The 26,217-nt window shown below is 43.6% G+C and overlaps 1 protein-coding gene across 1 annotated transcript in view; it reads left to right on the top strand.

Moving 5' to 3' along the window:
- The window catches only part of tab2 (TGF-beta activated kinase 1 (MAP3K7) binding protein 2), a gene marked incomplete at its 3' end in the record, with an annotated part of 35,969 nt that extends 10,170 nt beyond the window's left edge, over positions 1–25,799 (top strand). The window contains exons 2-4 of the mRNA XM_071532553.1: positions 19,476–19,663; positions 20,469–22,167; positions 25,639–25,799. Of these exons, the coding sequence (XP_071388654.1) occupies positions 19,562–19,663; positions 20,469–22,167; positions 25,639–25,799 (1,962 nt within the window). The remainder of the gene's footprint in view (positions 1–19,475; positions 19,664–20,468; positions 22,168–25,638) is intronic.
- Between the last annotated feature and the right edge of the window lie 418 nt (positions 25,800–26,217).

The raw sequence follows: 26,217 nt of genomic DNA, 5'->3' as shown, positions 1-26,217 counted from the left end.
GCAGTCGAAAAGGCGGTTCTAAATCCTGAAGTACTTTTTACCGTCCTCTATTTGTTTTCTAACTCTTCCTAGAATAAGCTTTTTAATTGAGCTTTCCCTTGAGTTTACAAGACTAATTTTCTAATGCTGGAATAGATGTGTTTTCCCTGGTATGAGTAAGCAGATTGAGCTGACCTGGCTGCATGTTTTTTTGCAGGATAGATATCACAGGCTGTTGTCTTATCACTCCTCTGCTTATCCTGTGAGCAGATTCTGGCCCCGTGTCCCCCCCGACTCCCTCCGACTTCCCTTGCAGACGCAGCGCAGCTCGACTCATCTTATTCTGTGGTGTTTTGTAAATGCCATGCAGGGACCGCTCTGTCCTTCATCATTTCTCCCACAGTCTGCTGACGGTCTTTCATCTCTCTCTCAGGTTTTTTGTACTCTCCAACGATGGGAAAGGGCTTTGATCTACTGTCCTATCAGTAACAGTGTGGGCCTCAGGCTCTCACCCTCCCTCACTCCCTCGCTGTCTCTCACTCTGAAAACATATTGTCAGGGCGTGGTGGACAGCGAAGTCCACACAGCCGAAAAGCTTTTGTTTGTTGTGGTTCAGTGTAGCTTTGCCAAGGGCAACTGCCTGTGTGGGTCTATCTCTCTCTGAAATTCTTGCAGCAGTAGCGGTCTATTGAATTAGGCCCTGCATTTGGGGATGTTTTGCAACCCTTTGCATCTCGAACACAACCTCCTGAGCTCTGGGGGGAAGAAAACAAGCCTTACTTCCCATTGCGCTTTGAGGGGAATCGTTTTTTTTTTTTCCCCAATGCAGATTGCACAACAGCACTGCAAACATACACAAAAGTAAAGCTTGTGGAACCTCCCCCCTTGCTTCCACAGTGCGCAAAGACATCAGAATGTTTTGGGTTTTTTTACGTAGAGGAAAAAAGTTTCCATAAGTAGGCTACCCACAGAAATAGTATGGAGAGAGGAGCATGCTGGGTACAAGCTTGTAAAGGTAGAAGCAGGCCACACTGCTCCAGCTAAGAAGCGGGAGGGAGGGGTGGTGGTGGGGGGGTGGGGGGTGCTTTTTACTTTTTCCCAGCTGCCCAAAGCCTCCCTTTGTTTGGATTGTTTCTGATAGTTTCCTTGTTCTCGGTTACTGATCCATGGAAACTCCTCTTGATTTTAAAGGAGGGGACTGGAGAGGTGCACAACCCAGACCAGGGGGGGATCCCTGGGGTAGCTGAGTGCAACCTTCCCACCACCCACCCACCCCCCTGCCCCGCAACGGACACCCACCCTCTCCCCTACCCCCACCCTCTCTTCCATGCTGCCCTCTGGCCTCCCAAACCCACTGGCCTGCCTCTGCTCCTGGTTAGAGATGTCATAACAGAGCCGCTCTGCTGCGGTATTCCTTAGAGGAATGTGCTGCCATGGGTCCTTGTGTGAGTGTGTGTGTGTGTGTGGTTTGGCTGCTGTCTGTGCAGCGGATCAGGCCAGGCTGGCGCTGGCACCCTCCTAGGCACACCTGTCTGTGCCAGTCTAGGCAGAACCAGTGCTGTGTTGTCCCTCCCGTCCTCTGCAGGCACCAGTAGAGCCGGTCGCTGCCTCCACACACTCTCCACACACACTCCACACACACTCCACACACAGGGAACTGTGGGAAAAGAGAGCCATGCATGCTTTAGGCCTGCCCATACTGCACTGTGGACCGGTGGGATCCTAATTTTGAAAGGGGCAATATGTATGACTTTTATTGCCTCATTGTGCAAAATTACCATAATATATCTGGGGGAATTGATAGGGTTGTTGATCGGTACCAATGACTCAACAATTATTTCGCCAGGTGCTGAGATTTCTGGCTTTCATAACTCACTTTCTGGCCCGTACTCTGTTTTGGAACAAAAACTCCCCATCCATTGTAATTTCAAGACACTCCCAATCACACACACACACACACACACACACACCTCCTCGCGTTTTCAATTCCTCAACGATGGAGAACAAGACAAGACGGCTAAAAAGCTTCGTTCTCCAGCCAAAAAAATGAAGGACAAAGCAGTATTATTATTACAGTATTTTGCATGGTGATATATTACCCTCTTCTCTAGATGTTCCGGTTGAATCTCTCTTCTAATTAGCTAGCTTACTCCTCTCTGTTAAGAAAATTTGACTTTGACGGGACGGGAGGAGTGAGAAGGATGCGAGCTGTACCAGAGACTTGTGTAGGAGAAGTAATGCGCTGTCATTGTTGTAATTCCTGCTGGTTGCGGCTAGTCGTCAATAATGCCTCTTTTAAAGTAATTTTTATTGGGTTCAGTGCTAATTTTCAGTGCTATTGCTTGCTAATCTGACAGAATTTGCCCTACTAGACTACAGTGTTTCCTTTAACCTATGGTAGAGAATTAGATGATAACATAAATTGCTAATAACTCTTGATAATTGATTTTCGGGAACAGTTTGGGGACCCATTTCAATCTTCCTGTGACCCACCTTTGGGTTCCTAACAAAGTGAGAAACACTGCTATAGACCTCCATAGATAAACATTCACAGGCTTGAAGATGCACCTGGAAGTCTTTAATGTTGATATAATGATTTTCTGTGTTATGTAATTAAAACATCAGCACACAGGATGTTCAGACAAATTATGTCTGATCCATTTAATAAAGGCCTTTATAAACCGGTCACCACTAGCAAAGGCTTATGCTACTTAGTATTTGATAGTTGTGATGATATTACACACGGTCATATTACAAGTCAATTACCGTGATCTGGGTGAAAAGGGTCTGCTCAGTGAGTGAGACAAGTATGACTAGAATGTTTTGAGAGGGCTGGAATAAGAGCGAATGGCATCTCGAACGGCAGAGGAGTCACGTGACTTGGCTGCCATTTGTCTTTTGGTTGGCCTCAAGGTGGGGAATGATACTCCTAGCAGCTGCGGGAAGCATTTCCGGCGGAGGGTTTTCTCCTTAGCCGAGCGCACGGAGGTCCAGAAGCACACTGAAGCAGGGATGCATCGATAACCACTTCTTCACTGCTGATACCGAATATGAGTACTAACCCTAACCCTTTTACTGAACAGTATAGTCAGTAGTAGTAAAAGTGCTTAAAAAAGTAAAAGTGCTTCAGTGGGAATTTGTATTAAAAAAAGAAGGTGCTCTTTGGTAAGGGAATATCAAAATTATACAAAAAAGAAGGAAAGGGCCAAGGCAACTCTTCTTGAACTGAAAAAGTTAAAAAGCATTTGCTGCATGGCTAATTCATATTGAATTTATTAAAAACACCATGTTTCGGCATTATGCCTTCATCAGGGAGTAAAATGGTTTAGATATTATCCATTTTTCTCTTCTAGGGAAATCTGACATCCTTCTGTGTTGGATAAATACAGAAATTCAAGTGTCTTCACTTTGCTATGACATGATAGGTGTTGCTCTTACATGTTGGAACAGATTTTAATATTGGGGAAGTTTTCCAATACCCTGTGCTAGCCTGGTATTGGCTCAGCATCTGATACCAGCATCAGTGTTAGTGCATCCCTACACTGAAGACCTGTTAGTGTTGTGGTTACACTGGAGATGATCACAGGCTTCACAGAGGCCTTTCTTTCCTGTGTGTAAGGAGCCGATAACACCAAGAGTGGCAGAGTGAATTGATGGAATGAACTGAAACCAAAGACAGAAGTGCTGCTAATATCCTGCTGGCTGTGTGCTTCAAAGAGCATGATGACATACAGTAAGTGTATTTCGAAAGGCAGTAAAGGGTGAAGATTTGGCCGGTGCATACTTGGCATGTCATCGCTAAGCGCCTGAGTGCAGGCAGTCTCATTGTGTTCAATCGCTCCATAGTGAGTGTTGAGAGAGAGCGCTGCCACCCAGGTTCTCATCGCAAGGGAAACCGGAAGGTCATCGCTTCGAATCCCAGCCCAGCTTGACAAATCTGGGATGAGGAGGAAGTGGATGAGAAACGCTTTTCCCCTCCTTCAGCTGCTGCAGTTGAGTTGCCCTTGAGCAAGGCACGTGGAGTTGCTCCGTGGCAAACAGTAGAAAGCTGCAATCATAATGGGAAGCTCCCGTGTGTGAACTGTAACGATTAGGTCACACTTGACCGAAATTGGAGCGTGGCAGCAGCCAATGGGAGTTTGGCTCAAGAGGGGGAAGAAAGAGAATGAACCGGAAGGGAAATCACTTGTAAGAACTTCCACTCACCTAGATTACATCAGTAGTGATTTCCAACTCCACTTGCTTCACTCTTGATTTGGAGGAATACATCTCATCTCATAAAATGGCAACGTGTTTGGATCAGTCCGCATAAGTATGCAATTGCAAATTACCTGAAAGAAGACTCCTAACAAACTCTTTATCGCTGTTATTGCTGCAACAATGTAACTTCAAAATACATTTGTAATGTAAATGTAGACTGTAGCTTCTTTACCATGGGGCAAGAAAACGTAGAACACCTCTTTTATAATTGCATGTACAGTGAATTGCTCTCGATGAATGGGAAAATGTTTTTCAATGACAAAATCAGGCCATCTTTGATGCTTCACCCGGTGTGAACACCTTTCTGACGGGACGGCAAGCATGTACAACTAGTCATTTTGTCTGAACTGCCCTCATTGAGTAAGATTTGAACAGTCTTGTGGTCTGACCTGGGCTTACCTGTGTAAGTGTGAAGCAGGGCATTGCAGAAAAAGAGAATGCCTGTTCAGTCAACTTTCTCTGGGTAAATAAAGTTTAAAAATATCTAGGCTGTGCAAGTTCGACACCTAAAGACTTGTTTTGTTTTGCAGGAAATATTGGGTGTGATCTTGTCAGGGAGATGGCATGCTCTGTTTGCGTGTCTGCATTGTTGCGCCACTGAAAGAGGTGTGTGTGTGTGTGACTTCCTCTTCAAGGTGGGGCTGTGGAATGGGATTGACATGGTAGTTATGTCTGGTATTTATGGCTTTTTGTATGCAGCTTTGTTATCTCAAGGACAGGGCATAGTTGGCTGTTAAGGTTCCAGGCTAGAAACCAGCCTTGAAAATTTTACTCAGTGACTAATATGATTTTGACTTAGGCTAACATGCAGTCTCGCAATGGTCTCTAAAGCTTTCACGCTGTCATTGCACTACACACTTTGCCCCTGGACCTGACTGATGCAGAATTTAGTTATGATAGTCAGTTTTAATGTCAATAAAAAATTTCTGTGAATGTATAAAAGATAGACCAGATAGCCCATGTCTGCAGGGAACTGTATTCAAGGCACTAAAATGGATTGGATCCTGGCATAAAACATTTTCATTGCCTACTCTAGACCCAAATAACCCTCTGGAAAAATGTTTTTTTTTTGTTAAGAATTGTTCCATTTTTAAAAGGTCTAGAAATGTGCAAAGAAAAAAAATAACCATAAGAAAGGCTAATTATCTAGATAATTTCCTTATTGTAAAAATTTTATTGGCACATTTTTGATTCCATACATATTTCAATACCTGCAGGATGCTATACATATTTCAATATATCTGCTAAGGGCCGTTACTAGTAATATAATAACACTGGTGCACTGATACCTCTGTCGGGCCCTGCTTTGCATAGTTTTGATGCTAAGCTAAGGCCAAACTATTGAGTTCCCAAGCCTAAGCAGCCCCTAATGAGGCAGCCAGCAGGAAAGTAACCTGGAAATAGTATGAGGGGGTTGTACCCGTGGTTCGTAGGCCAACAAATAATCTGTAATTGTGAATCATGTAGTGGAGGAATCTGCTGCCACGCAGATGGCCAGTAAAGCCGAGAAGCCTTTGAAACGCCTGCCGGAAAATCTATCAGAACCAACTGTTTCTGAGCCTTTTTTTAGCCCCCCGCCCACCCCCTTGTCCTCCCAACTCCCTGTCCTCCCAACCCTCACCGCTATCAGATCAGCTTTCACATAACTTGGGTTTCCTTCAATTCACTGCTGTCTGTCTTTGTGATAGGACAAAGCAAGTAGTTGTATTGTCCTGAGTTGGGCAGCCACCAGACTCTGTTGAATAAACATAACAGACTTTGAGTGTTTTGTGACTGGTAACTGCAGTGCATGGGCTACTTGTACAATGCTCTTTGCCACTTAACAACTCAGCTGGTATTCAGTTGTTTTTAGTAGCAGCCAGCAGGTTCATTCTGCCACATGTCCATGAGTCACTGTATGACTGGTTGTTGTGGATGGAGTTAGGAGCTCCTCCAGACAGTGCAGTGTTGCAATGGTAGGTGAATGTAGAGCACCTCTGTGTGAATGAAGTACCTTTATTTGTCCACTGGCTGCAGCGGCTGGTGCATCCTAATAATTCGCTAGCCACAAACTATTTGACTCTATTTTCAGCATAGAATTGGACCTCCAAGTGATGGATGGCTACCTGCCAAAGTGTCTGGTAGAGTTCACAAACGTACCTGCCGCATCCCAGATTGACCAACATTCAGCTCATGGTCAGTTTTTCCCACCTTGTCTCAAAGAGACTTGTGTTGGGCCTGGGAATGAAACCGTATCTTTTAAAATCACATACATGACCTTTTTAAATCCATTATTCCATCCATTATTATTACTATTATTATTATGAGTACAGCTTATGGAAATCAGTGGGGCAGCTTGTGTTTTGATTTGTAAGTGCAACTGTACATTATGGTCCCATGCCCTCAAATATGTGACACAGAAAGTGCTTTCTTGTCCGTAATGTATGGTGATGGCAAAATGCCTTGTTGAAAATCTTTCCTAACAGTCTGCATCTATAAACCTCAACTGATCATCATTAACTTATTCAGTTATTAAACGGATCAGTGTAGGAATGTATCTAGAATCACTTAACAAAATAACTGGCACTGATCTCACTGTCTGCAGCCACCTGAAAACTGTCACCGCAGATTTAGCCTTGTGGTTCTGAATAGCGTGTTTGATTAATATTGTGCTTTATCTTATTGCGTCTTTCTATATATTGTTAGCCTATATAAACTATAGCCTCTTGTGAATACACAAAAGTACAAACCATGCCACATTCAGAGATGTATTTTGTGAACTGTGACAGTTTAATCTGCATTTGGGTCTTCACAGTTGAATTTCTAAATTTATATCTTAATATATTTCATGCATGCACTGTACAGTGTAGTTGGCAGAGATAGTACTCGCTGTGTGCTTTGTGTATGCACAGTTAGACTCAGTGAAAGGATAGGGGAATGTGTTTGGGTGAAGGGCAGAGGAAGCTCCCTGACTCTGAGCTGCATCCTTCAGCCTCGTCTGAAGACACAGGAAAACACCTTTTATCTGTCTGCTTGCCCTTTCCTGATGCTCCCCTAACAAAGTCCCTCTCATCTGCACCCCGTCTCCTGTGTTTTCCAGCATTTGGCGTTCCACACCTTGTTGTTGCAGCGCATTGTTTGGAAGGGGATCTGAAGACTTCTCTCTCTCGACGAAACCAAAAGCTGTCTGAGAAGCTGTCCAAGTATAACAGGATCCACAAAGACGTGCAGTGGTGGGAATAATAAATAACAATATATGGAGCAGAAAGCGCTTAGCTATTCAGCGCTCGGTCCGGCCAGAGCCCCGCTGCTGTGCCGTGCTGACTTTGTGCAATGCTGTGATATAAAGTGCTCGGACAAGCATCCAACTGGTTTATATACCCATTTTAAAGGTTTGCATTGGCGATTAGCTTTTTTTTTTTCTCTTCACATTTTTCACAGCATTTGATTGGTTTGGTAAAATCCCCACCCTCCTCTTGCTCTGTCAGTATTTGGAGCAGACCTACAAAGAATACTGCACTGCTTGCAATGAATGCCAACAATTTGTAAAGCTCGAGCCTACTTCCAAGCACGCTATCCCAATAAGGTGTGAAAGTAATGTATACCGTCACATGGTCTGGAAGCCGCTGTATTACTGAATGTTTTATGGCTGGAAAGTAACCTCTATCATGCAGCCTATCTTTCTCGAGAGTTGGTTTGGAAAGTTTAGCTTATAGATTATACTGTACCTGCTCAATGAGAGTCTGTGTTGGGGCTTGTCAGCTGGCAATTAATGTTTCCACAATGTAAGGAAAAACACTCTCTGCAGAGGCCCTGCTGAGACCGTTGTTTCTGTGCTCCTGTTTTTTTTTCACCTATTAATTTTTACTTTGAGGATTGCTCACACCCTCTTTTATTAATTCAAATTTTCTTGGCAGAAACCAAACAAAAAGATTAGTGGTTTAGGATAAAGGTTTTCATGTTGCTGAAGTTTCTATTTTAAGCTCAGGCTGTGGTCTTGACATATAATGCCTTAAGGCAAGTAACGCGGGGAGGAGGGGTCTTCAGGACCAAGGAGCATTGAGGCTTCACTCCAGCAGAGGTGGAGGATTGTTGCACAACTTCTCACTTAAAGCTGCAAGTATGACTAAAAACTATAACTAAAATGCTGATTGTATTTGTAGATATTGTGATCAAGATTATAAATCCTGATTCTAAGTCTTGATGATTTGGGGAACAAAATTATTTATTGCGCATTTTCCATCATGTCACCATTTAAACTAGTCAGTCAGTTTTGCCAAGCGCTTTGTAAGTTATTAATTATTAATGCACAATACATGATTTTACCCAATTAATTGTGCTGCCGCATTCTCACTAAAGCAGTGGTAGTAGTAGTAGTAGTAGTACTAGTAGTACCACTTGAAAAATAAACAACAGTAGTGACAGCTGAAAAATAAACAACAAAAAAGTAAATGATTGGGTGTGAATATATTTAAAGCATGATTTTTAACAACTCTCTAAAAAGTATATGGACTGGATTATGAATTGGATTGGCACACCATAACAAACTTTCATGTATCTTTTTTTTCTAGCTTGGATGTTATTCATTTAGTCATTATTTGCGTAAGGCTGAATCTCCAGTGGACCTCCATGATGGCACCATCTGTGGTTGCTAGGAGATTTGTGACACAACGGCAAAGCCTCTATTGAACTGAAATAATGGGTAGCCGTTTTTCTGATTTATCAGTGCCTAAGAAGGACAGCATATCAGTCATTTACACAGAATGTAGTTGTGCTATACCATCTGTGTTGAAACTTGGCTTGGAAAGGGGGGCGGGTGAGAGTGGGTTATCAAGTATGCATCCTCCATAGATCTTTCATTGAATTTGGGCCCACGAGTCACAACACCTCCACAATGCTCAACTGCACAGGGTTCCTACACAGGTCTGGAAATGTATGGTAAAAGAATTTGGTAATATCCAGCTCTTGAAAAGTCTGCAAATTGCACAAAAAAGTATGGCAAAAAATATTGTACTGTCCCAATATACAGATACATTTTGTGGTTTTTAGATCCCCGTTATCTCACATGTTGTCATACTTGTTGCTGTCAGGAATAAATCTTCATCTGTAGAGTGATATGGCAGCGTTAGTAGGAGCGAGATGACTATCAGACTGAACACCAACCAAAATCTTCATATCAACAAATTAAGGTCTGGAAAAAGTCTGGAATTTTGTAATCGAAACTGTTCAGGAATTCTGACAGTAAATTCCAGGCCAGCCCCCGCACTCGTCTCCAAAACTGGTCAGACCTGCATCAGGCTGCTACACGCAACGTCTCATTCAATCACTGCTGACCTTGCCATCAGTCTCAACAACAATATGCTAATGAGACAGTTGAAGCTGTTGACTTGAAAATGTACCTTGAACACTCCAAAACCCCAAACAGCTCACCACAGTCTGATTAAAATTTGATTCCTTTCTACTTTTTGTTCATATTGGTACTAAACAACTCCCAGTAGGGCCTGTAGATGGCTGGCTTTTATTTTGAAGGGAATCATCTGAAGCATAATCAAGGTGTTTTGATTGGCAGAAACCATACAATGCTACCCATGTGTTTGATTTAATTTTTAAGGATATTTATGATGTTGATGTTTTGCGTGACGATCCTATCTGACACCAGCTGCTGGGACTTTGTGAGGCCGGTGGAAGTACAGATGTCAGTCTTCTGCGTGCTTTGGTGCGCTTGTCAATTCTTCCCATGCGGCCAGTTCCCAGATTAGTTCTTTATATTCATCTCCTGTCTCCTCTGAAACCATTTTCTTTTCCAAAGAATCAGCCAGTCCTCTTTTCACAGAAGTTATTATAGCGATGGTTTTAACTCACAAACAAACTAGTTTGGAGAGAATGTGTTCTGCGAGCCCTAAATGCAGATAGCCCTTAAAGAAATCCTCTTTGTGAAATTATAACTTCTCATTTTCTCTAAAATGAATGGATAGAAATACTAATATTACTGATTTATAAATCCTTGTTGAGAAAGCAAAATCCTAAATCAAAATGCCACATATAATTATGCAAATCCAGCCTGGCATGAGTAGTTTTTCACTGCTGTAGATTTTATTACTGATCATTATGAACAGCATATCTGTTAACTGTTTGCTGTGTGGGTTTTCACTCAGCTTTGTGGCTTCACTGGCACCACTTTGGTAGTAAATGAGCCTCCTGTGATCACTTTTTGTATCAGTAAGTCTGAATGTTTTCATTGGTGCATATAAATCTGTAAATCCTTTTTCGGTTCAGGAGTAATGCAGAGCGCTCTTGCCTTGTGGGTCCTTTGTAAGACCGTACGGCTAACCAAGTGTCATTGTGTATCACTATTTTAGTTTCTATAGTTGAATTTGGCCATATAGAAACATCTAACTTTATTTAAATTAGAATGCTACCTGTAGTTGAAAATATTAAGATTAAAAAATTTGACACATCATTTTATTCTTCAAATTCTGAGATTAGTAGTCATGATTGCGGCATCTAGCAAAGTAATCCTACTATAAAATGAGGAAAACTCTGTCCTGTCTGTCTGTCTGCATCCATTTTGCTCCTCAATGGGTTGGCCAATCAATCTGAAACTTCACATGGGCATTGAGCATTGGCATAGGCAGGGACTGACGAAGCTGATTTTTCCATTTTCCCAAATTTACGCTGTTTATACGCATTTTGGCAAGTCTGTGCAGACTTGTGGCGCGTGCATCCCCGGGTATGGACTAGTAGAGATTATCAGCAAGGAGATTCCACCGTGCATCAGCTGTTTTGGAAGAAAACAGGCAGTCTGGTGCCTCTCAGGAGCAGGACATACCAGAAAAAATGAAGAAAAATTCACTGGAGCACACAGAATGTTTTGGCCTTTTTTATTGAAGGTGCAAAGACTAATGTTTAGTACACTTGTCCTAAACGTTAGTCTTTGCACCTTCAATAAAAGGCCAAACTGTCCCTGTGCTCCCGTGAATCTTTCTTCATTTTTAATAGAGATGATCATTTCAGCCATACACATGCAGCTCCTGCAGTTCCTCGTTTCATGCCGAGTACAAACCACCCGTTGATGCCGAGCAATGCCTTATTTACAGCCACTCTGGCAGAGATGTTTGGGAATCACACTGGTGGTGTAAAATGTTCATTCAATTTCATTTTTCAGTCAGTAATTCTACTAATGTGGACCAGATGCATCCTGTTGTTGACTATGCATTTGTAATTTTTTTTTATTACTGCAGGGTGTTTATTTATTTAAATGTGTGCACATAACTCTGCATGTTCTTCATACATGGTAGAAGGCATAGCTCTGTGAAGATAAGCTTTGTTTATGTTGTTATGGATAGTTGACCTTCTGGTCATCAGTTTCCACATGTGGACTTGGAGTTCGAAGATGATTCATCACAGTGGGTCGTGAATCCACATGAAAAGGAAGGGAAAGAGCCTTTCTGACTGGGGGCTGGACTAGCCTAATCCTTCATCATTTATTGTTTGGAAGCATTTTTCTGTGCTGTCTCTCCAGTGTTAGGAAATCAGAAAGTATTGATATCCGGAGGCTGTGATACACAGACATAAAAGCATTTTGTGGTGATGCTGATGAAAGCTGCCAAATTTAAATCAGGGAAACAATTGAAATCACAATATTGACTGAGTGCCATTTCCATTTTCACATTTTTTTGTTTTACTCTCAATGAAAGGAGTATTTGAGGAGTATTTGAACCAAAAATAAGACAAGGTATTCTGTTGTGCAGAACTCCTGAGCTACAAATCAAAAAGCATGTTGGACAAAAGCTTTAATTATATTCAAAATGAGATCATAACAAGAATTAGCATTCATCTCCATGTATCACAATTCCTCCTACAATTACAATGTTATTTAGTGAAAAAAAAATTGGAGTTTGGTATTTTTGGTCATTATTTTTTGATTTAGGCCTACGGGTCAGTTTAAAGTAGACCTGTTGTTGTCTGTTGTCTGTTACTTATATCCTATGACTAAGCTATTCGCCCATGACTAAACTATTCACCCAGTCTTATTGTTATTTTATTGTGTTTGATATCACAACTAGGCTATATTATCGTTTGTTCACTGCAGCATTGTTGTAACTCCATTTTAGCCATTTTTGGTACAACAGACAGCTGATATTGTCTCTCTTGTGCATAAATTGTTTCATAATCTCGGTGCTCTGTCTCTTGGGTGGCTGCAGATGTGCTTAGAGATTAGAGAGGCAGGCTTATGACTGGAAGATTGCCAGTTTGAATCCCTGGACCAGAAAATCTTGTTGGGGAAAGTGAGAAATACCCCCCCCCCCCCCCCCCCCCCCCCCCTTCTGCCTCAACAGCTACTGTCATGGCGCCCTTGAGGTGCCATTCAAAACACTTGAACCTCAGCTGCTCCCAGATGTGAATCTGTGTAACAGTGTGAATGGGAAGCAGGGCGTTGATGGAAAAAGAGTGTGCAGGGTCCGAAATTAACATCCACAAAGCACCAAATGCTAGTAAAATTTGTCTTTGGTGGATAAATCAATAAGGGTCACACGCCTATTTGAGACAATAATATTTGAAAGCCTCGGTTATATACAGTCTTTGGTGTTGGCCTGCTGTCAGACTTTGTCCCTCCTGACCACAGTTCACTCTCTCTGGCCGTGAGCCAATCAAATCAAAGCAAAACAATGGCTCTGTATCAAAAAGGCTCCTGATTGGCTGCCTGTTACGCTGCTGTACATAAAGCTGTAGCATCTAAACTTTAAACTTCTCTTTCTCTGCTACCTGGATGGTTAACTAGCCTAATGTTGGTTTAGACTTATCTGATGCATAAGTGAGTGAGCAAGTTTTAATTTAAAATGGTAGGCTAAATCTGTTCTTGTCTCTTTATTGGATGTTTCTCACAGTTCCTGATTGTATCCACAAAATAGCATTGAAATGTTTGGCAGCTAATTGTTTTTTTTTTAGCTTGCCAACACTTGGCAGGTGAGCCAAAAAGTCAGTTTCGGGTACCGAGTGCACGTGCTCAGTCGACTTTCCCTGGATAGATAAAGGTAAAAAAAAGATTCTGGTGCCAAACCTTTGATAATGCATTGTAAAATTTTAAATATCTAAAAGCATTAATGGTAAAATCAGCCAGATTTTCTGCAGGATACTGACAGTATTCCAGGCCAGTAATACTAACCTAGGCGTACCTTCGATCGGGCTGTTTTGTTTCCTGTTTCTACTTAATTGCATCTTTATTAAACAGCTTGAGCCAATGAATGTTAAGTAACTCATCAGAGAGCTGAGACCCCGTTTAGGTCTGACAACAACATCTTGCTTGTGGTCAACATAACTGCAGGTTAAACCAGCTGTCATGCTCTGTGATGGAACGCAAGCATTTGCACTTTAAGAAGCAGCTAGGTGAGCTCAGCATTTTGTTGCCCACAGAAATTTTGTGTTCAAGAGGTGGGGGGAGGAGCAGAGTAAAAAAAAATAGGGGGGGAGCGAGTCAACCAGTGACTGAGCCTGTGTGTAAAAGGGAGGGGAGTACACACATACACACACACACACACTCTCAGAAAAGCAAGCTGCAGCAAGCGCCTGAAAGAGCTTCACCTACTTACCAGTTCTAAATCCCCCCCCCCCCTTCCCTTCTTTTAATTCCTTATACGGTAAAGACAGACACAACCAGCCGGGCAGCTTTTTTAACCGATATTTACAGTGTTTACGGGGGAAAACAAAAAAGTTCAGGACTGGCGGTCCATTGACTGTACGGTGAGCCCCGGATAGAGGCGGAGGCCGGTGTTCCCTCCGTGTTTGTGAGACCTCCCAGTTTCCCACAGTGCCTTGGGAGGGGTTGGTCGACCTGGGGAGCTGGTGCCCTTGCCTGCTTCCAATCAACCACCAGCTGCAGGCTGTGGTGCTGAAGAATTTTTGATTTCCTGTCCCCCCCCCCCCCCACCCCACCCACCACCCCCTCCTCCACGCACACACACACACACACGCACACAAACACTCTCGTACCCAAAAAGTGGGCAACTAAAAGCCGAGCAGGCTGTCTCCCAACTGAAGCGCCGTGCAGAGCTGATCCCAGCTCTCCGTGCACCGTGAGGCCCCAGCTTCATGGCACAGTTGAGTGCAATTTGGGTTCTGCACATAAAGTGTGGTTTGTTTCTGTTCTGGAGACATTGCCTGGAACAAAAGAACTGCCTCATGCTGTGTGGAGCCTATGTGAAAGCGCTAATATGCATGAATGTGTTTACCCACGTGCAACTGTTGTTTTGTCGTGAGTGTGATGAATTGAAATTGCAGAAGGACTGTATAAATGTCTAAAAATCCATGTGTCAGGATAATGTGGAGCAATCCGAGCGCGTAAACTGATAATAAATCTTAAAATTTACGCTCTCAGTTTGGCATTATTTTTTGAGATTTCAGGATGGTTTACGGCATAATCTTGTTAAAGTTTCCATTAATGACATGGCGGCAGTTTATTTTACCCAGTCTTATTGGACATTAATGTGGTGGGAAATCTTTTTGATTCGGAGGTACACAACTTTTGTGATGACTTTAAATGCTCTTCTGTTAAGACTAGGCTCCTCCGTAAAGTTTCCATGCAAGCCTAGGCGTTCCTACACTCTGTGGGAGGCAAGGTAAGGCCTGTGGTTCTTCAGAGTCATTGAATCAGAATGAAATGTAAAAAAAAAAAAAACCCAGAATGAATCAGGTTCCATTCTTCCAGAACGACGAGCGTATGTGAGCAGTTGACAGAGAAAAAAGGGGAAAATGGCAGGAGAGAAAGTGTAGCAGACCCTCTGTGGGCCTGGCGTTAGCTTGTTTCCATCAGGGCTGCACTCTGAGGTACACCGCGCTTCAAGATGCACAGCTGAAGGCAGTCTGAGTTACAGTCCAACAAAATGAGACTCTTTTGTAAATATTCCAAAGATGTACAAACATTGTTCTCCTGATCCGCCTGACTTTTCTCGTTTCTTTTCAAGTGGATTCTTTGCGTTCTTCAGTGCAAATAGCCCTCGGATAGATTTGAATTGGCTGTTATTAAAAGCTTCTTTGTGCAAATTCCTCGCTCAGGTGCAGCTTTACTCTCCCTTAAGTGGTGATATTAGCGTTGTTTACTGACTCTGAAAATAATTTATCAAGACCATACCTCATGCACAGGATTGGATATTGGTCCTTTGAGCACTTTGAACAGTAGCTTGTGTATACGCTCTGCTATACAGCATACTTGTGAATGTGCATGAGTGTGTGTGCGTGTGTGTGTGTGTGTGTGTACTGTACACACACACACACACGAGCATATGTGCTGCTACTTTGGAAGACTGGGGCGCCTGCCAGCAGACCTCAACAGCGTCCACTGCCAATTAGTCCCTTTATTTGTTTAAATTTTGCTGGACCGAGAGACAGCAGTTAGACATTCCATGCGATGCCGCTGGGCTGGTCCTTAAAGCTGCAGAGGAAATTTCTGATTGAAGTTCAGATGGGATTCTTATTGTTTCCACTGTGTTAATTTTTTTCATATTCAAACTACAACTTGCCCAGAAGACACATCATCGGGAGAGTTAGGTTTAGCGATCAGCACAGGCTCAAAACGATCGCGATCGGAGCATCCAGTCCTTGCGAGCTGAAGATGGAATGGCATGACATTTTGTTGTGGTTTTTGTTCCCAGTAATGTGTAGCCTCTTTGTTTGCTTTAACTGCATTTGTGTGGGCTGCTGCACCAGCGCAGTGTCAGGTGTTAGGCTGATCTTTCTGCTCAAGGCTCCTCTTGATTATTTATCCACATTTTATTTTGGTCTTAATTGATTTGGACGTTTTTAGGTGCATTCGCTCTGCCAAAATGAATGAGTCCATTGACGGAGCATGGCAGGCCTGCTACCTCCAGAAATGAGTGTGGGGCTGTGGGTCAATGCTTTGGCACGGCGAATAACAGCCTCAGCAATGGGAGCTTTGTCTCTATCTCTGCTGGCACCACAGCACAGCCTCCGGGCCTGTTCCACCAGCGCCTCCAGGGACAGCTAGGACTAATCTGCCCCCTGTGAGCCTCCCCCACACATGGGCAGGCTGCAGGAGCGACTGAGGGGCGGACCGGTGCCAAAACCTAGCCCGGTCTCCTGGCCTATAATTACGTACAGTGAAGAGGTGTGGACCTTTTTGTTTTTGAAGCCGGGAAACAATCTAACCACACTGTTGACCTGTAACTGGGTCACTCGCCAAGTAGTGAATTTCCTTTCCCACAGCGGTTGTGCTGCCCAGCCTCCTGAGCGGAGCCTGAATGGAGGACTGTTGTTCCTCTGGCTCTCTGCAAAGTGATGCCTCCTCTCTCCCTGTAGATTATACAGGTAGATACTGGCTGATGATGTTTTAAACTCCAGAATTAGTGTAGTGTTTGATACTTAAAAGGCTTTATATTCCACAGACCTTATTAGCTTCATCTGCTGGAGGAGTTGGAAAATGCTTCACTGGAGGCAGTAAGGTTTGCTCTAAACATGTAATCTGAGATATGGCAAACTGTTTTTCTCTGGTTTGCATTTAGAGGCTCTCCATGCTGCATTTGCGCTCCTTTTTTGACACACACAAAATGAATTCCGCAGTCTGGTGGCATGATTGCAAAACTTTCCATTTCCTTATATTGCAAAAGACAAAGGAAAGCATTGACTGATGGTTTTTAGAGCGTGGTCTAATACAAATCTGTCAACTTTTATTATTCAGATGTTTTCAAAGTTCTCTCTTTCAAATGAAGCTCATTAGACCAAGCTTGCAAAAATGGGAACATTCAGAAACTAATGAGAATTTTACTGAATTTTGGGACTGTTATGAAATATAAATGTCATTTTACATTGAAAGGGGATGGCATCCACACAAACTATGAACCTCCCTTATTCTAGAGAAAATATGACTGCCCTCTCACCACAGTTGAACAGACTGTCTACAGATCAATAACTGCTTCTACAAAGGGGTAGCTCAGGTCTCACTCCTTCCTGCAGCTGGCTCCCTACTATTGACAGTAGCCATGGAGCTCCTCCCCCTGTTATCAGCTGCAGACGGATGCTTTAGCGAAGCAGATTTATGACTCCTCAGTTATGACATTACACATGCTCATGGCTTCGATAAGACAGCAGCACAGCTGTGCAGCTAACTACTTTGTCTTCTCCTCGGCAGAAAAAAAGAAGCCAATATGTAGCACGCTCTTGACTTCCTCTTATCAGGGAATCAGACTGTGTTTAAATGACTGTAAATTTGGTTCTGGATTATGTCAGGCCTCGAAATTCACTTTCTGATGCATTAAGATTGCTGTCAAGGGACCTCTAACTTTAAGAAAAACCAGGATGTTACTCCATTTGACCGACATTGCGTTGATCGGCATTGGGCCTCACCTCAGGTCTTAAAAGGCAGAGCAGAACAGGGTGTGCTCCTTCTGTCACAATGTTTTGAATGGCATATCCGAGCCTCCCACAGGAAGACGTTTTGAAAGAGTGCGGTTAGAAGAAAAGAGTGGGATAACGCACAAGATGGCTGTCATGCACTCACACTGCAAGGTTCTCATGACTTATGTTCCACGTAATTTTTGTCTGTTTCGAGTCCCCAAAAGTAGTAGACTAATGGTTAGAGAAGTGAGCTTGTTGCTGGAAGGTTGCCAGATTGAATCCCTGGACTGGCTGGGAAAATCTGTGTGGAAGAAGTGAATGAGACACAACTGCAGTTTAGGTGTCCTTGAGCAAAGCCCTCAACTGCTCCAGTGGAGCTGCACAGTGGCCAATAGTAGAATACTGTGGTTGTTTTGGCCAGCTCCCAGGTGTGACTGTGTATAGCTTCTGCATGTAACCAGGATGGGAAATGAAGGTTTTAGTCAACCAAGCACAGCTGTGGGTGAATACCCAAAATCTACCAGCCACATTTAAAGCATGTGGATAAATTGTAGAAGCTGTGTTGTGATCGTAAAAAATACCTGAAGCCCCAATCCAGAACCTTTTTGTTTATGCCTGTATGCCTTTATATGCACCAGTTCCCAGGGAAGGGTGGACAGCAAGCTTTGTGCAGATACTTTCATCAAAACCACTTCAAAATCCAGTTTGCTCCGCTTGCAAAAACATACAAACATTGCACACTGTAAACATAAATAACGGCTTTAGAACACATTTTAAACTCATGTTTAGCTCCCAAATATTGACCCAGTACCTGTTACAAGAGCTCATTTATTTTAATTTGAGTGGAACACTGTTCTCAATCTAGCAACATGGACAAAGCTGTAAAAGGTCTCTCGTGGGTCTTGCTGAGAAGTATGCAGCTGGTGGCCTATAAAAGACCTGGAAACAGGACTTGTCATTCAAGTGAATTTTGCAACCAGTAGCCTTTCTCTAAAATGACTCCAGCCCCCCAGCCTCACAGCCTCACCACGGCTTTTAGCACAAAACAAAATGCAACAGAGCAACATTTGTCTCACTTGAAAAATACCTCTGCCCTATAAATCCATTAGCAATTTCCATTGTATGTGCAGCAACGAAGTGGTTGTTGCCCTTTTGAAGAGCTTGTTTCCTGGTTAAGTAAGGGTTAAAAGATAAATAAAATAAAATGTCCCTCAGTTTTATGCCTGTGAGGAGGTCACGGGTCAACACAATGTGTGGCCCTGCGGATCTGTTCTGCTGCTCTGTCAGAAATAAAGCAGCGTTTCTTTGAATTCAACACTACTCTTCTGTAGCACTGCCTTAGGTTGGAGCTTAACTTAATGATTATGTGCAGATTTGCTTCCATACTCGACTACTGTTCAGTTCTGTTCTGTCCTTAATAACTGAATGTTGATGTTAAGATCAGTTGGAAAGGCCTTGCTTCCTCACTAGTCAGTCAGAGGTGGTTTCCTCCCTCTGCTACTCTTTTATTAAGGAGCTTTGTGGGGAGGAGGGCTTCTCAAATGAATGCCCTCCATTCTCATCAAGGATCTCTGAAATTTTGTTTTGAAAGCTCCCCGGCATAATGAAATAGACGACCTCAAATGTCTGACTGATGTCTTGTAGTGTGGAGTTGCAATAGACCACCATTTGCTCCCTCCCTGCCACTTGGATATGCATACTTTCTCATTTAACTTCTCACAAAACACAGACTTCTCCAGCTCATAAGAGTATGCTAAGCCTCCCTTCTGGGTATGGACTGAGAACAAAGATGTCATTCTGTGTGTGGGTGTGTGTGTGTCTCTATCTTCATCTTTGTTTTTATGTGTATCTTGGGGAGAAATGATAATTTTGCTTACCAGAAGTCTTTTCTTTCTTTCCTTTCTATCCAGATGTTCAAGATGAAGGCGGGTTGCTGCCACCACTGACGCCCCAGTGTGCTGACCAGAGCAAGCAGTCCTGACCTGGCAATATACGAATGGCCCAGGGAAGCCACCAGATTGACATTCAGGTTTTGCATGACCTGCGCCAGAAGTTCCCTGAAGTCCCAGAGGGTGTTGTTTCACAGTGTGTTCTGCAGGTAAGCACAATCGAATCCAGCAAATTACACCAGCAAACATTGTGAAGTGAGTGAAAATAAGAGCGCCGTGACAATATTCTTGTCACCCTAGAATGATCATGTAAGAGAGAAGTGCCAGGAAAGAAGAGAGAAAAATAATTTAGTGGTGATTTGATAATTAGTTGGTAATTTGACATTAATTCAGCAGTGTTTTGCCCATCTCAGTCCTGTTTTGGTTTAATGTGCCTCCCTCCTGTTTTGAATCTTGCTTGTCCTGTGTCACCCAAACCATAATTATGTCAGTAAGACCATATGCATGTTGTTTATACAATGTGCAAACCTACATTGTTTACAAACTGGTAAATCATTTCTGTCAAATGTGTTTTATTTGAGCATGTTGACATAAATACATATACATGAGCATATATATACATACAAATATACATGCAATTAGACCGGAATATGCTCTTTTTCGTTTTCTTTGAACAAATGTACATAATACATATAACAAAATGCAAAATACAAAATGCAAGAGAAATAGAAATAAATAAAACGCTTTCTGCTACAAACTAGTAAATCATTTTATGGTTTAAAGTGCTATATTAAAAAAATGGGACGCTGAATGTTACAAAGCTAATATAGCATCTTTGACTTTCTCTGTTTTGCTCTCCATCTATAAGGATGTGTAATCAAATCACCTTATTTTCTGTCATGTATGAATGAGAAATTTTTACCATACTGTCATCTTTATCTTTATCCAGACAGAGTATTTTAATGTCGCACACTAAGTTTAATCCCTCTCTCTCTCTTTCCCTCCCTCCTTCAGAACAACAACAATTTAGACGCCTGCTGTGAATACCTGTCCCAGGTCAGTCCGGGCTACTTGTACAGTGAAGGAAACCTCAGCTTCTCTGACGACCCCAGCTTCACCAGGCTCCATAATCACATGACCCAGCTGAACCTGGGCCTGCAGTCTCAGAATGTGCATGTGGCCCCGTTGCGGGACGGCCTGAGGATGAACGGCAGCAGGACTCTGGCCCACAGCCTGAGCGACGGGCCCCTCCAGACAAGCCAGGCCCCCAACAGTGACTTCTTTCAGCAGGAGCCCCAGTCAGCCCCAGTGCAGGTGCCCTCAAGCCTCAATGTGTTTGGTGTGATGGAGCCCACGCGCAAACAGCAGCCTCCCCAGCACCTCGGACTCTACCCGCTGGGCGTCAAAGGAGCGACCATGGGCCCCCAGCAGACGCCGCGCTTCAACCCCATCACCGTCACGCTGGCCCCCAATATCCAGGGGACGGGCCGCAACACCCCTACTTCTTTGCACATACACGGCGGGCCGCAGTCGGGCCTGAGCAGTCCACAGGGTAACGCTATCTACATCAGGCCCTATGTTAGCCAGTCCGGTACGACCCGGCAGAACCAGCAGCAGGGGGGCAGGGCCCAGTACAGCCCCACCTCCCAGCCCCAGCAGCAGATCTACCAGATCTCACACCCTTCCTCCCTGCCTGGCTCCTGGTCAGGCCCTCAGCACGCCTCCTCACATACCTCACAGCACCAGACCCAGGGCCACCAGACCTCCCACGTCTACATGCCGATCAGCTCCCCCACAAACCCCCAGGCCCCCTCCATTCTCCAGGCTCCTTCTGGAAGCCAGGCCTCCTCCTCCGGCGTCTCCTCCTGCTCTTCCTCCTCCTCCTCTTCCTCCTCTGTCATGCCCACCTCCCTGTCTACCTTCAGCCAGTACAACATCCAGAACATCTCCACCGGCCCACGAAAGAACCAGATAGAGATCAAACTTGAATCTCCTCAGAGGAGCAACTCCACAACCACAACAGCCGTGCTGCGGACAAGCAGCGGGCCCCGCTCTTCCTCCTCCACCTCCTCCTCCTGCCCCTCTTCCTCCTCTTCTACCGGGGTGGCTACTGGCCCCACCACCCCTCTCTCCATCGGAGGCCCGGGTCTGAGCCGCAGCCAGCCCACTGTTTACATCTCTGCCAGCCCGCCCACTGCTGCTACCACTCCCTCTGAGGAGGCTGTCATGGCCCCAGCCGGCTCCCGCTCCCAGCCCAAGTTTTACATTTCTGCTAATGCCTCCAGCGACGACAGTGGGGGGAGGAACCCTCCCACGGTCTACATCTCAGCCAACCCCCCCCTGCAGGGGCCGTCGGGGGCCAGGAACATGGGGGGCCAGGTGAGCATGGGCCCTGCCTACATCCACCACCATCCACCTAAGTCCCGTGCCTCCGTCGGGGGAGGCACGGCCTCTTCCCCTCGTGTGGTGGTGACTCAGCCCAACACCAAGTACACTTTTAAAATCACCGTGTCCCCGAACAAGCCCCCGGCTGTGTCCCCCGGAGTCGTGTCCCCCACTTTTGAGCCCACCAACCTCCTCAGTCTCCCCGCGGACCACCACTTTGTGGAGCCAGACCCCCTCCATCTCTCGGACCCGCTGTCGGTGCACAGGGAGCGGCCGAGCGAGCCTCGCAGACTCAGCATGGGCTCAGACGATGCAGCGTACACACAAGGTGAGCACTGCTGAGTACTTGGTGCAGATACACACTGACATGGAAATAGCTACACATATTAATTGACACACATGGTACAAGGAGGTACAGGATCCCAGATGTGGTGCAAGAGGGATTCTGCTAGACATCCATTTAGACAGAAGACTAAACATAGATTTGCTGAATATACAAATGAAGCGTTTCATTCCAAAATGCTGTACATCTCTTAGAAATAAGGGTTACTTTAAATTCATCACTCAGTAGGTCAAATAATAGGTAATCCCATCTATTATTTTGTAAACAAAGGCATTAAAATAGCTAATGGCGTGTAGCTTAGAAAGGTTTTTACTTTGTCAGCAATCATTATGTAAGTGGAGGTGCCACTTTTTTCAAATGGTGGATAGCTCAGTTTGGAACAAAACTATAAACAAACTTAAAAACTATATACAATATATGCTATTTTCAATATACAGTGTTTTGGTAATTTTTGTTATATGTAACAATGTAGCTGCCAATGCATTACATTGCACAGTGGTTTCAGCCATCAGTCTCTGGCATTTCACATTCTATCTTAATGCTGTTTTCACAGGTCAACTGTTATGCCTACAGACTTGCCAATACCTACTTTAGATAACGACTAACACCCACAGCTTAGGACATATTGACAAAAATACCAAAGATTGTTTAGTGTGTGAATCCCGCCCAAATAGACATCCGATGTCTGGTTCTTGCTGTTTGCTCCACAATTTATTAGCTGTTTAGCAGAAGTCAAGTGGCTAAAGAGTGTGCTTCCTCTACAGCCATCCAGAGCACAATGGCTTAAGAGCCTGCAAGACTTTCTTTTGGGACATCGTAACAATAAATAAAAGTATACATTTTTTTGTCTACCAGCAGCAGGCCTAAATGCTTTTTCCACTGCATCCTGCCAAGAGAGTAATTTTACTATAAAGTATGCTTTGTGATTTTAAAAGTGGCTTTCCGTAATATTGACTGTAATGCATTTCTTGAGCCAAGCTGTGTATACTTGCTGTCACTAATCTTCAGCCGATGTTGAAACACTGCTGTGCCTGTACTAATCCGCGAGGTAGATAAAAGAGAAGGTGACTCGCTGAGGGAGGGACGGTGCGATGACGGCAGTGTGAGTCCTCCACATTGAATGCTGTGTTTGCACCGACGGCCCCTTAGACTGGCGTATTCTGTAGTGTGAGTCAAATGTGTTGGAGCGCAGTGGTGTTTCCTTTTTTGGGCTTTTGACTGTATTACGTGTGAGTCACCGGCTGTGGCCCTCACGCTGCAGTGACTACCACCATGAGGGGCTTCTCACTGGGCCTGCTACTGCTGCTGCTGCTGACCCGCATCACTGCAATTTCAGTTCAGTTTACTAAGCTTGTTTGGTACGATAAAATCACACTTACGGTGGGGATAATTTCGACCCTCGGTACTGATTGGCTGAGTCACGTTCGAAGCAGTTGTAAAAGGCCTGATAGAGGCACACCTGTGACCACATAAGAGTTAATTTAAACATTAATGCGCTCTCCAAAAATCACCATTCATGCCACAACTGTAACTATATTGCTTGGCAGAAGAATAACATTAGTATAATTACACAGCTTTGTTGAATACTCGATTCTGATTGGCCAGTGAAGGCATGCTGAGGTCTGTTATTTCTGATTAACAGACAGCTGTTTCACATCCAATCATATCACGCCACAGTCCAGAAGTTTGGGCGATTTTGTTGATTTCTAATCAGATTAACTTGCGACACCTTGTGCCAAAAAGACGTTACGCCTTTGTTCCTGCAAACAGTTCTATTGAACTATTTTTTGGCAGAAGCTTGAAAGTTACTGTAGCTTGTAGTAAAATGTTAAATCAATATTTCCTCTTAAATGATTAATGTTGTTGGTGCTGTAAGTAGCCTTATAATAATCAGGATAATATACAGCAAGCTGGTCATTATCACAAAACAAGCAATATCTATTGTTGATTAAAAGTAAAATAACATTTCCTTTTTAATTACACCTTTTAGCCGTTGTAAAATCACTATAAAGCACGACCTTTCAAGACTTAATGCTTAATTACATTCCCAAACCAAGTGCAAAACATAGTGCCAACATATCTCAATTTATGTGATACAAACAAATAAAAAGACAAGATAACACATGTTTATAAACTGTAAATGGTAATTATCCTAACGTATAGGAACATAGTAATTTTAACTTGGCTCATGGCTATACTCTCTGTCCTGCAGCATCTGGCAGGTAGCTACGTATTTTACAGCCAGTGGAGATACGTCTGATAATAGGAGATTTTTTTTTTTTTCACCGCCTGTCTGTTAAATTTTCACATTCGGTGTACAGTATATCCATCTGCATCTAGTCACTCCTTTGTTACATGATCCTGCAGGCGAGGCTGGAGGGGTGGGGTTGTGGTTGAGTGGGTGAGTGGCGGGGTGGTGGAAAACACAACATTTACATTCACATTTTAAACATTTAGCTCACGCTCTCACACAGCGTTGACTTAACACGCTGAACGAGCAGGTCGGGGGTTTGGTGTCTTGCTCAAGGACACTTCGGCTGCTGCGGAGATCGAACCTGTGATCTTTTTGTCACAAGACAGACTCTCTAACCGTGAGGCCATCCTGCCGCAAGCGCTCATTATGGAGTGGTGTGTGTTTGTGTGTGTGTAGCTTGGGGGGGTGGTTGTTTTTGTTGATTATTGAGTGTCTGCGTAGGAGGTGTTACAGCCTGTCAACAGATGCAAGAATTATGATGAATTACGGGAAACAGATACTGCAGAGACATGAGCAGATCATCTGTACGGTTGTGTGTAGGGCTGTTCAGTACTAGACGCTCTGTACTGAAGCAGAATTTGCCCCAAGCGGTCTACTAACCAGAATCAAGCTGAACTTCTCTGTGTAACCGCAGTAGGTGATGAAATGAAGACAGATAGACAGCAGTGAGGAATCTGTGCAAGCCTGATATAATTCCCCTTTCTCTGCCTACACAAAGCTGCTTGTATACACAAGGGATTAATAATAATACATTTTATTTGTGTAGCGCTTATCAAGATGCTCAGACACTTTACATTAAAAAGCATTTGCATAAAAACAGTATACAAATACAAAACAGCAGTCAAAGCTGTATCCAGACATCAGCTTATGGTGTATCGGACAGTGTGCCAGTACTGTATATCCACATCAATGTTTTGCTCTTTTTTTATTTTTCATTTAATTTATTTTATTAAATTTTTTTGTAGGAATTGTTCTTGGCAGTTGTGTTTTTGTTCCCTGTTTTGGTCCCCAGTTTTAGTTCCAATGTAGTCTGTAGCATTAAACTGTTTGAATTCCACTTCTTGTTATGTTAACGTTTTTCTGCAAATGTCATGGTTGAATGAATATAGCATAGAGAGGAAACAGTGGCTGACAGTGTGTGTGTGTGTGTGTGTGTGTGTGTGTGTGTGTGTGTGTGCCTGTGCTTCTGTTGTTTTTTCCAGCCTTGTTGGTCCATCAGAAGGCCCGCATGGAGAGGCTGTGGCATGAGCTGGAGCTGAAGAAGAAGAAGCTGGAGAAGCTAAAAGAGGAAGTCAACGAGATGGAGAACGACCTGACCAGGAGACGGCTAGAGAGATCCAACTCTGCCTCCCAAATTCCTTCGGTGAGCTTCCTCCTTACTCCTCCTCCACACTCTTCATTCAGAGGCGAAGTTGTGAATATGAACTTGTTGCAAGGGTTTGAATAGGAATGAATATTGATGTAAATATGAAGTTATTCATTTTAAATTGACTGAATGCTATTGATATTTGACTTGACTTAACAGGTTCAAATCTGTATAGGAAAATGGGGGTGGGGGGGAGTTTGGAAAATTAATGAATGAATGAAAATCAAATTTTATGAAATACACAAAAGGTCTAGACTGTTTTGTTCCGATACGCATAAGGCAACCCATTTTATGTCATTGTATCCCCACTATTATTTTACAAATTGTGATGTTTGTTGTTGTGAACGATAATCATCAGCTATAGTGTGATATTGCCAAGTTGATAGTCATATTGCCCAGTGTACATATTAGTGAA

This window comes from Centroberyx affinis, unplaced genomic scaffold, assembly GCF_046629955.1.
Source record: "Centroberyx affinis isolate AG114_WGS23_722 - 3 ecotype Tasmania unplaced genomic scaffold, CSIRO-AGI_Caff_v1 ptg002206l_1, whole genome shotgun sequence".
NCBI lineage: Eukaryota > Metazoa > Chordata > Actinopteri > Beryciformes > Berycidae > Centroberyx > Centroberyx affinis.
Note: the sequence above shows the minus strand (reverse complement) of the source record. Positions and strands in the feature narration are given on the sequence as shown.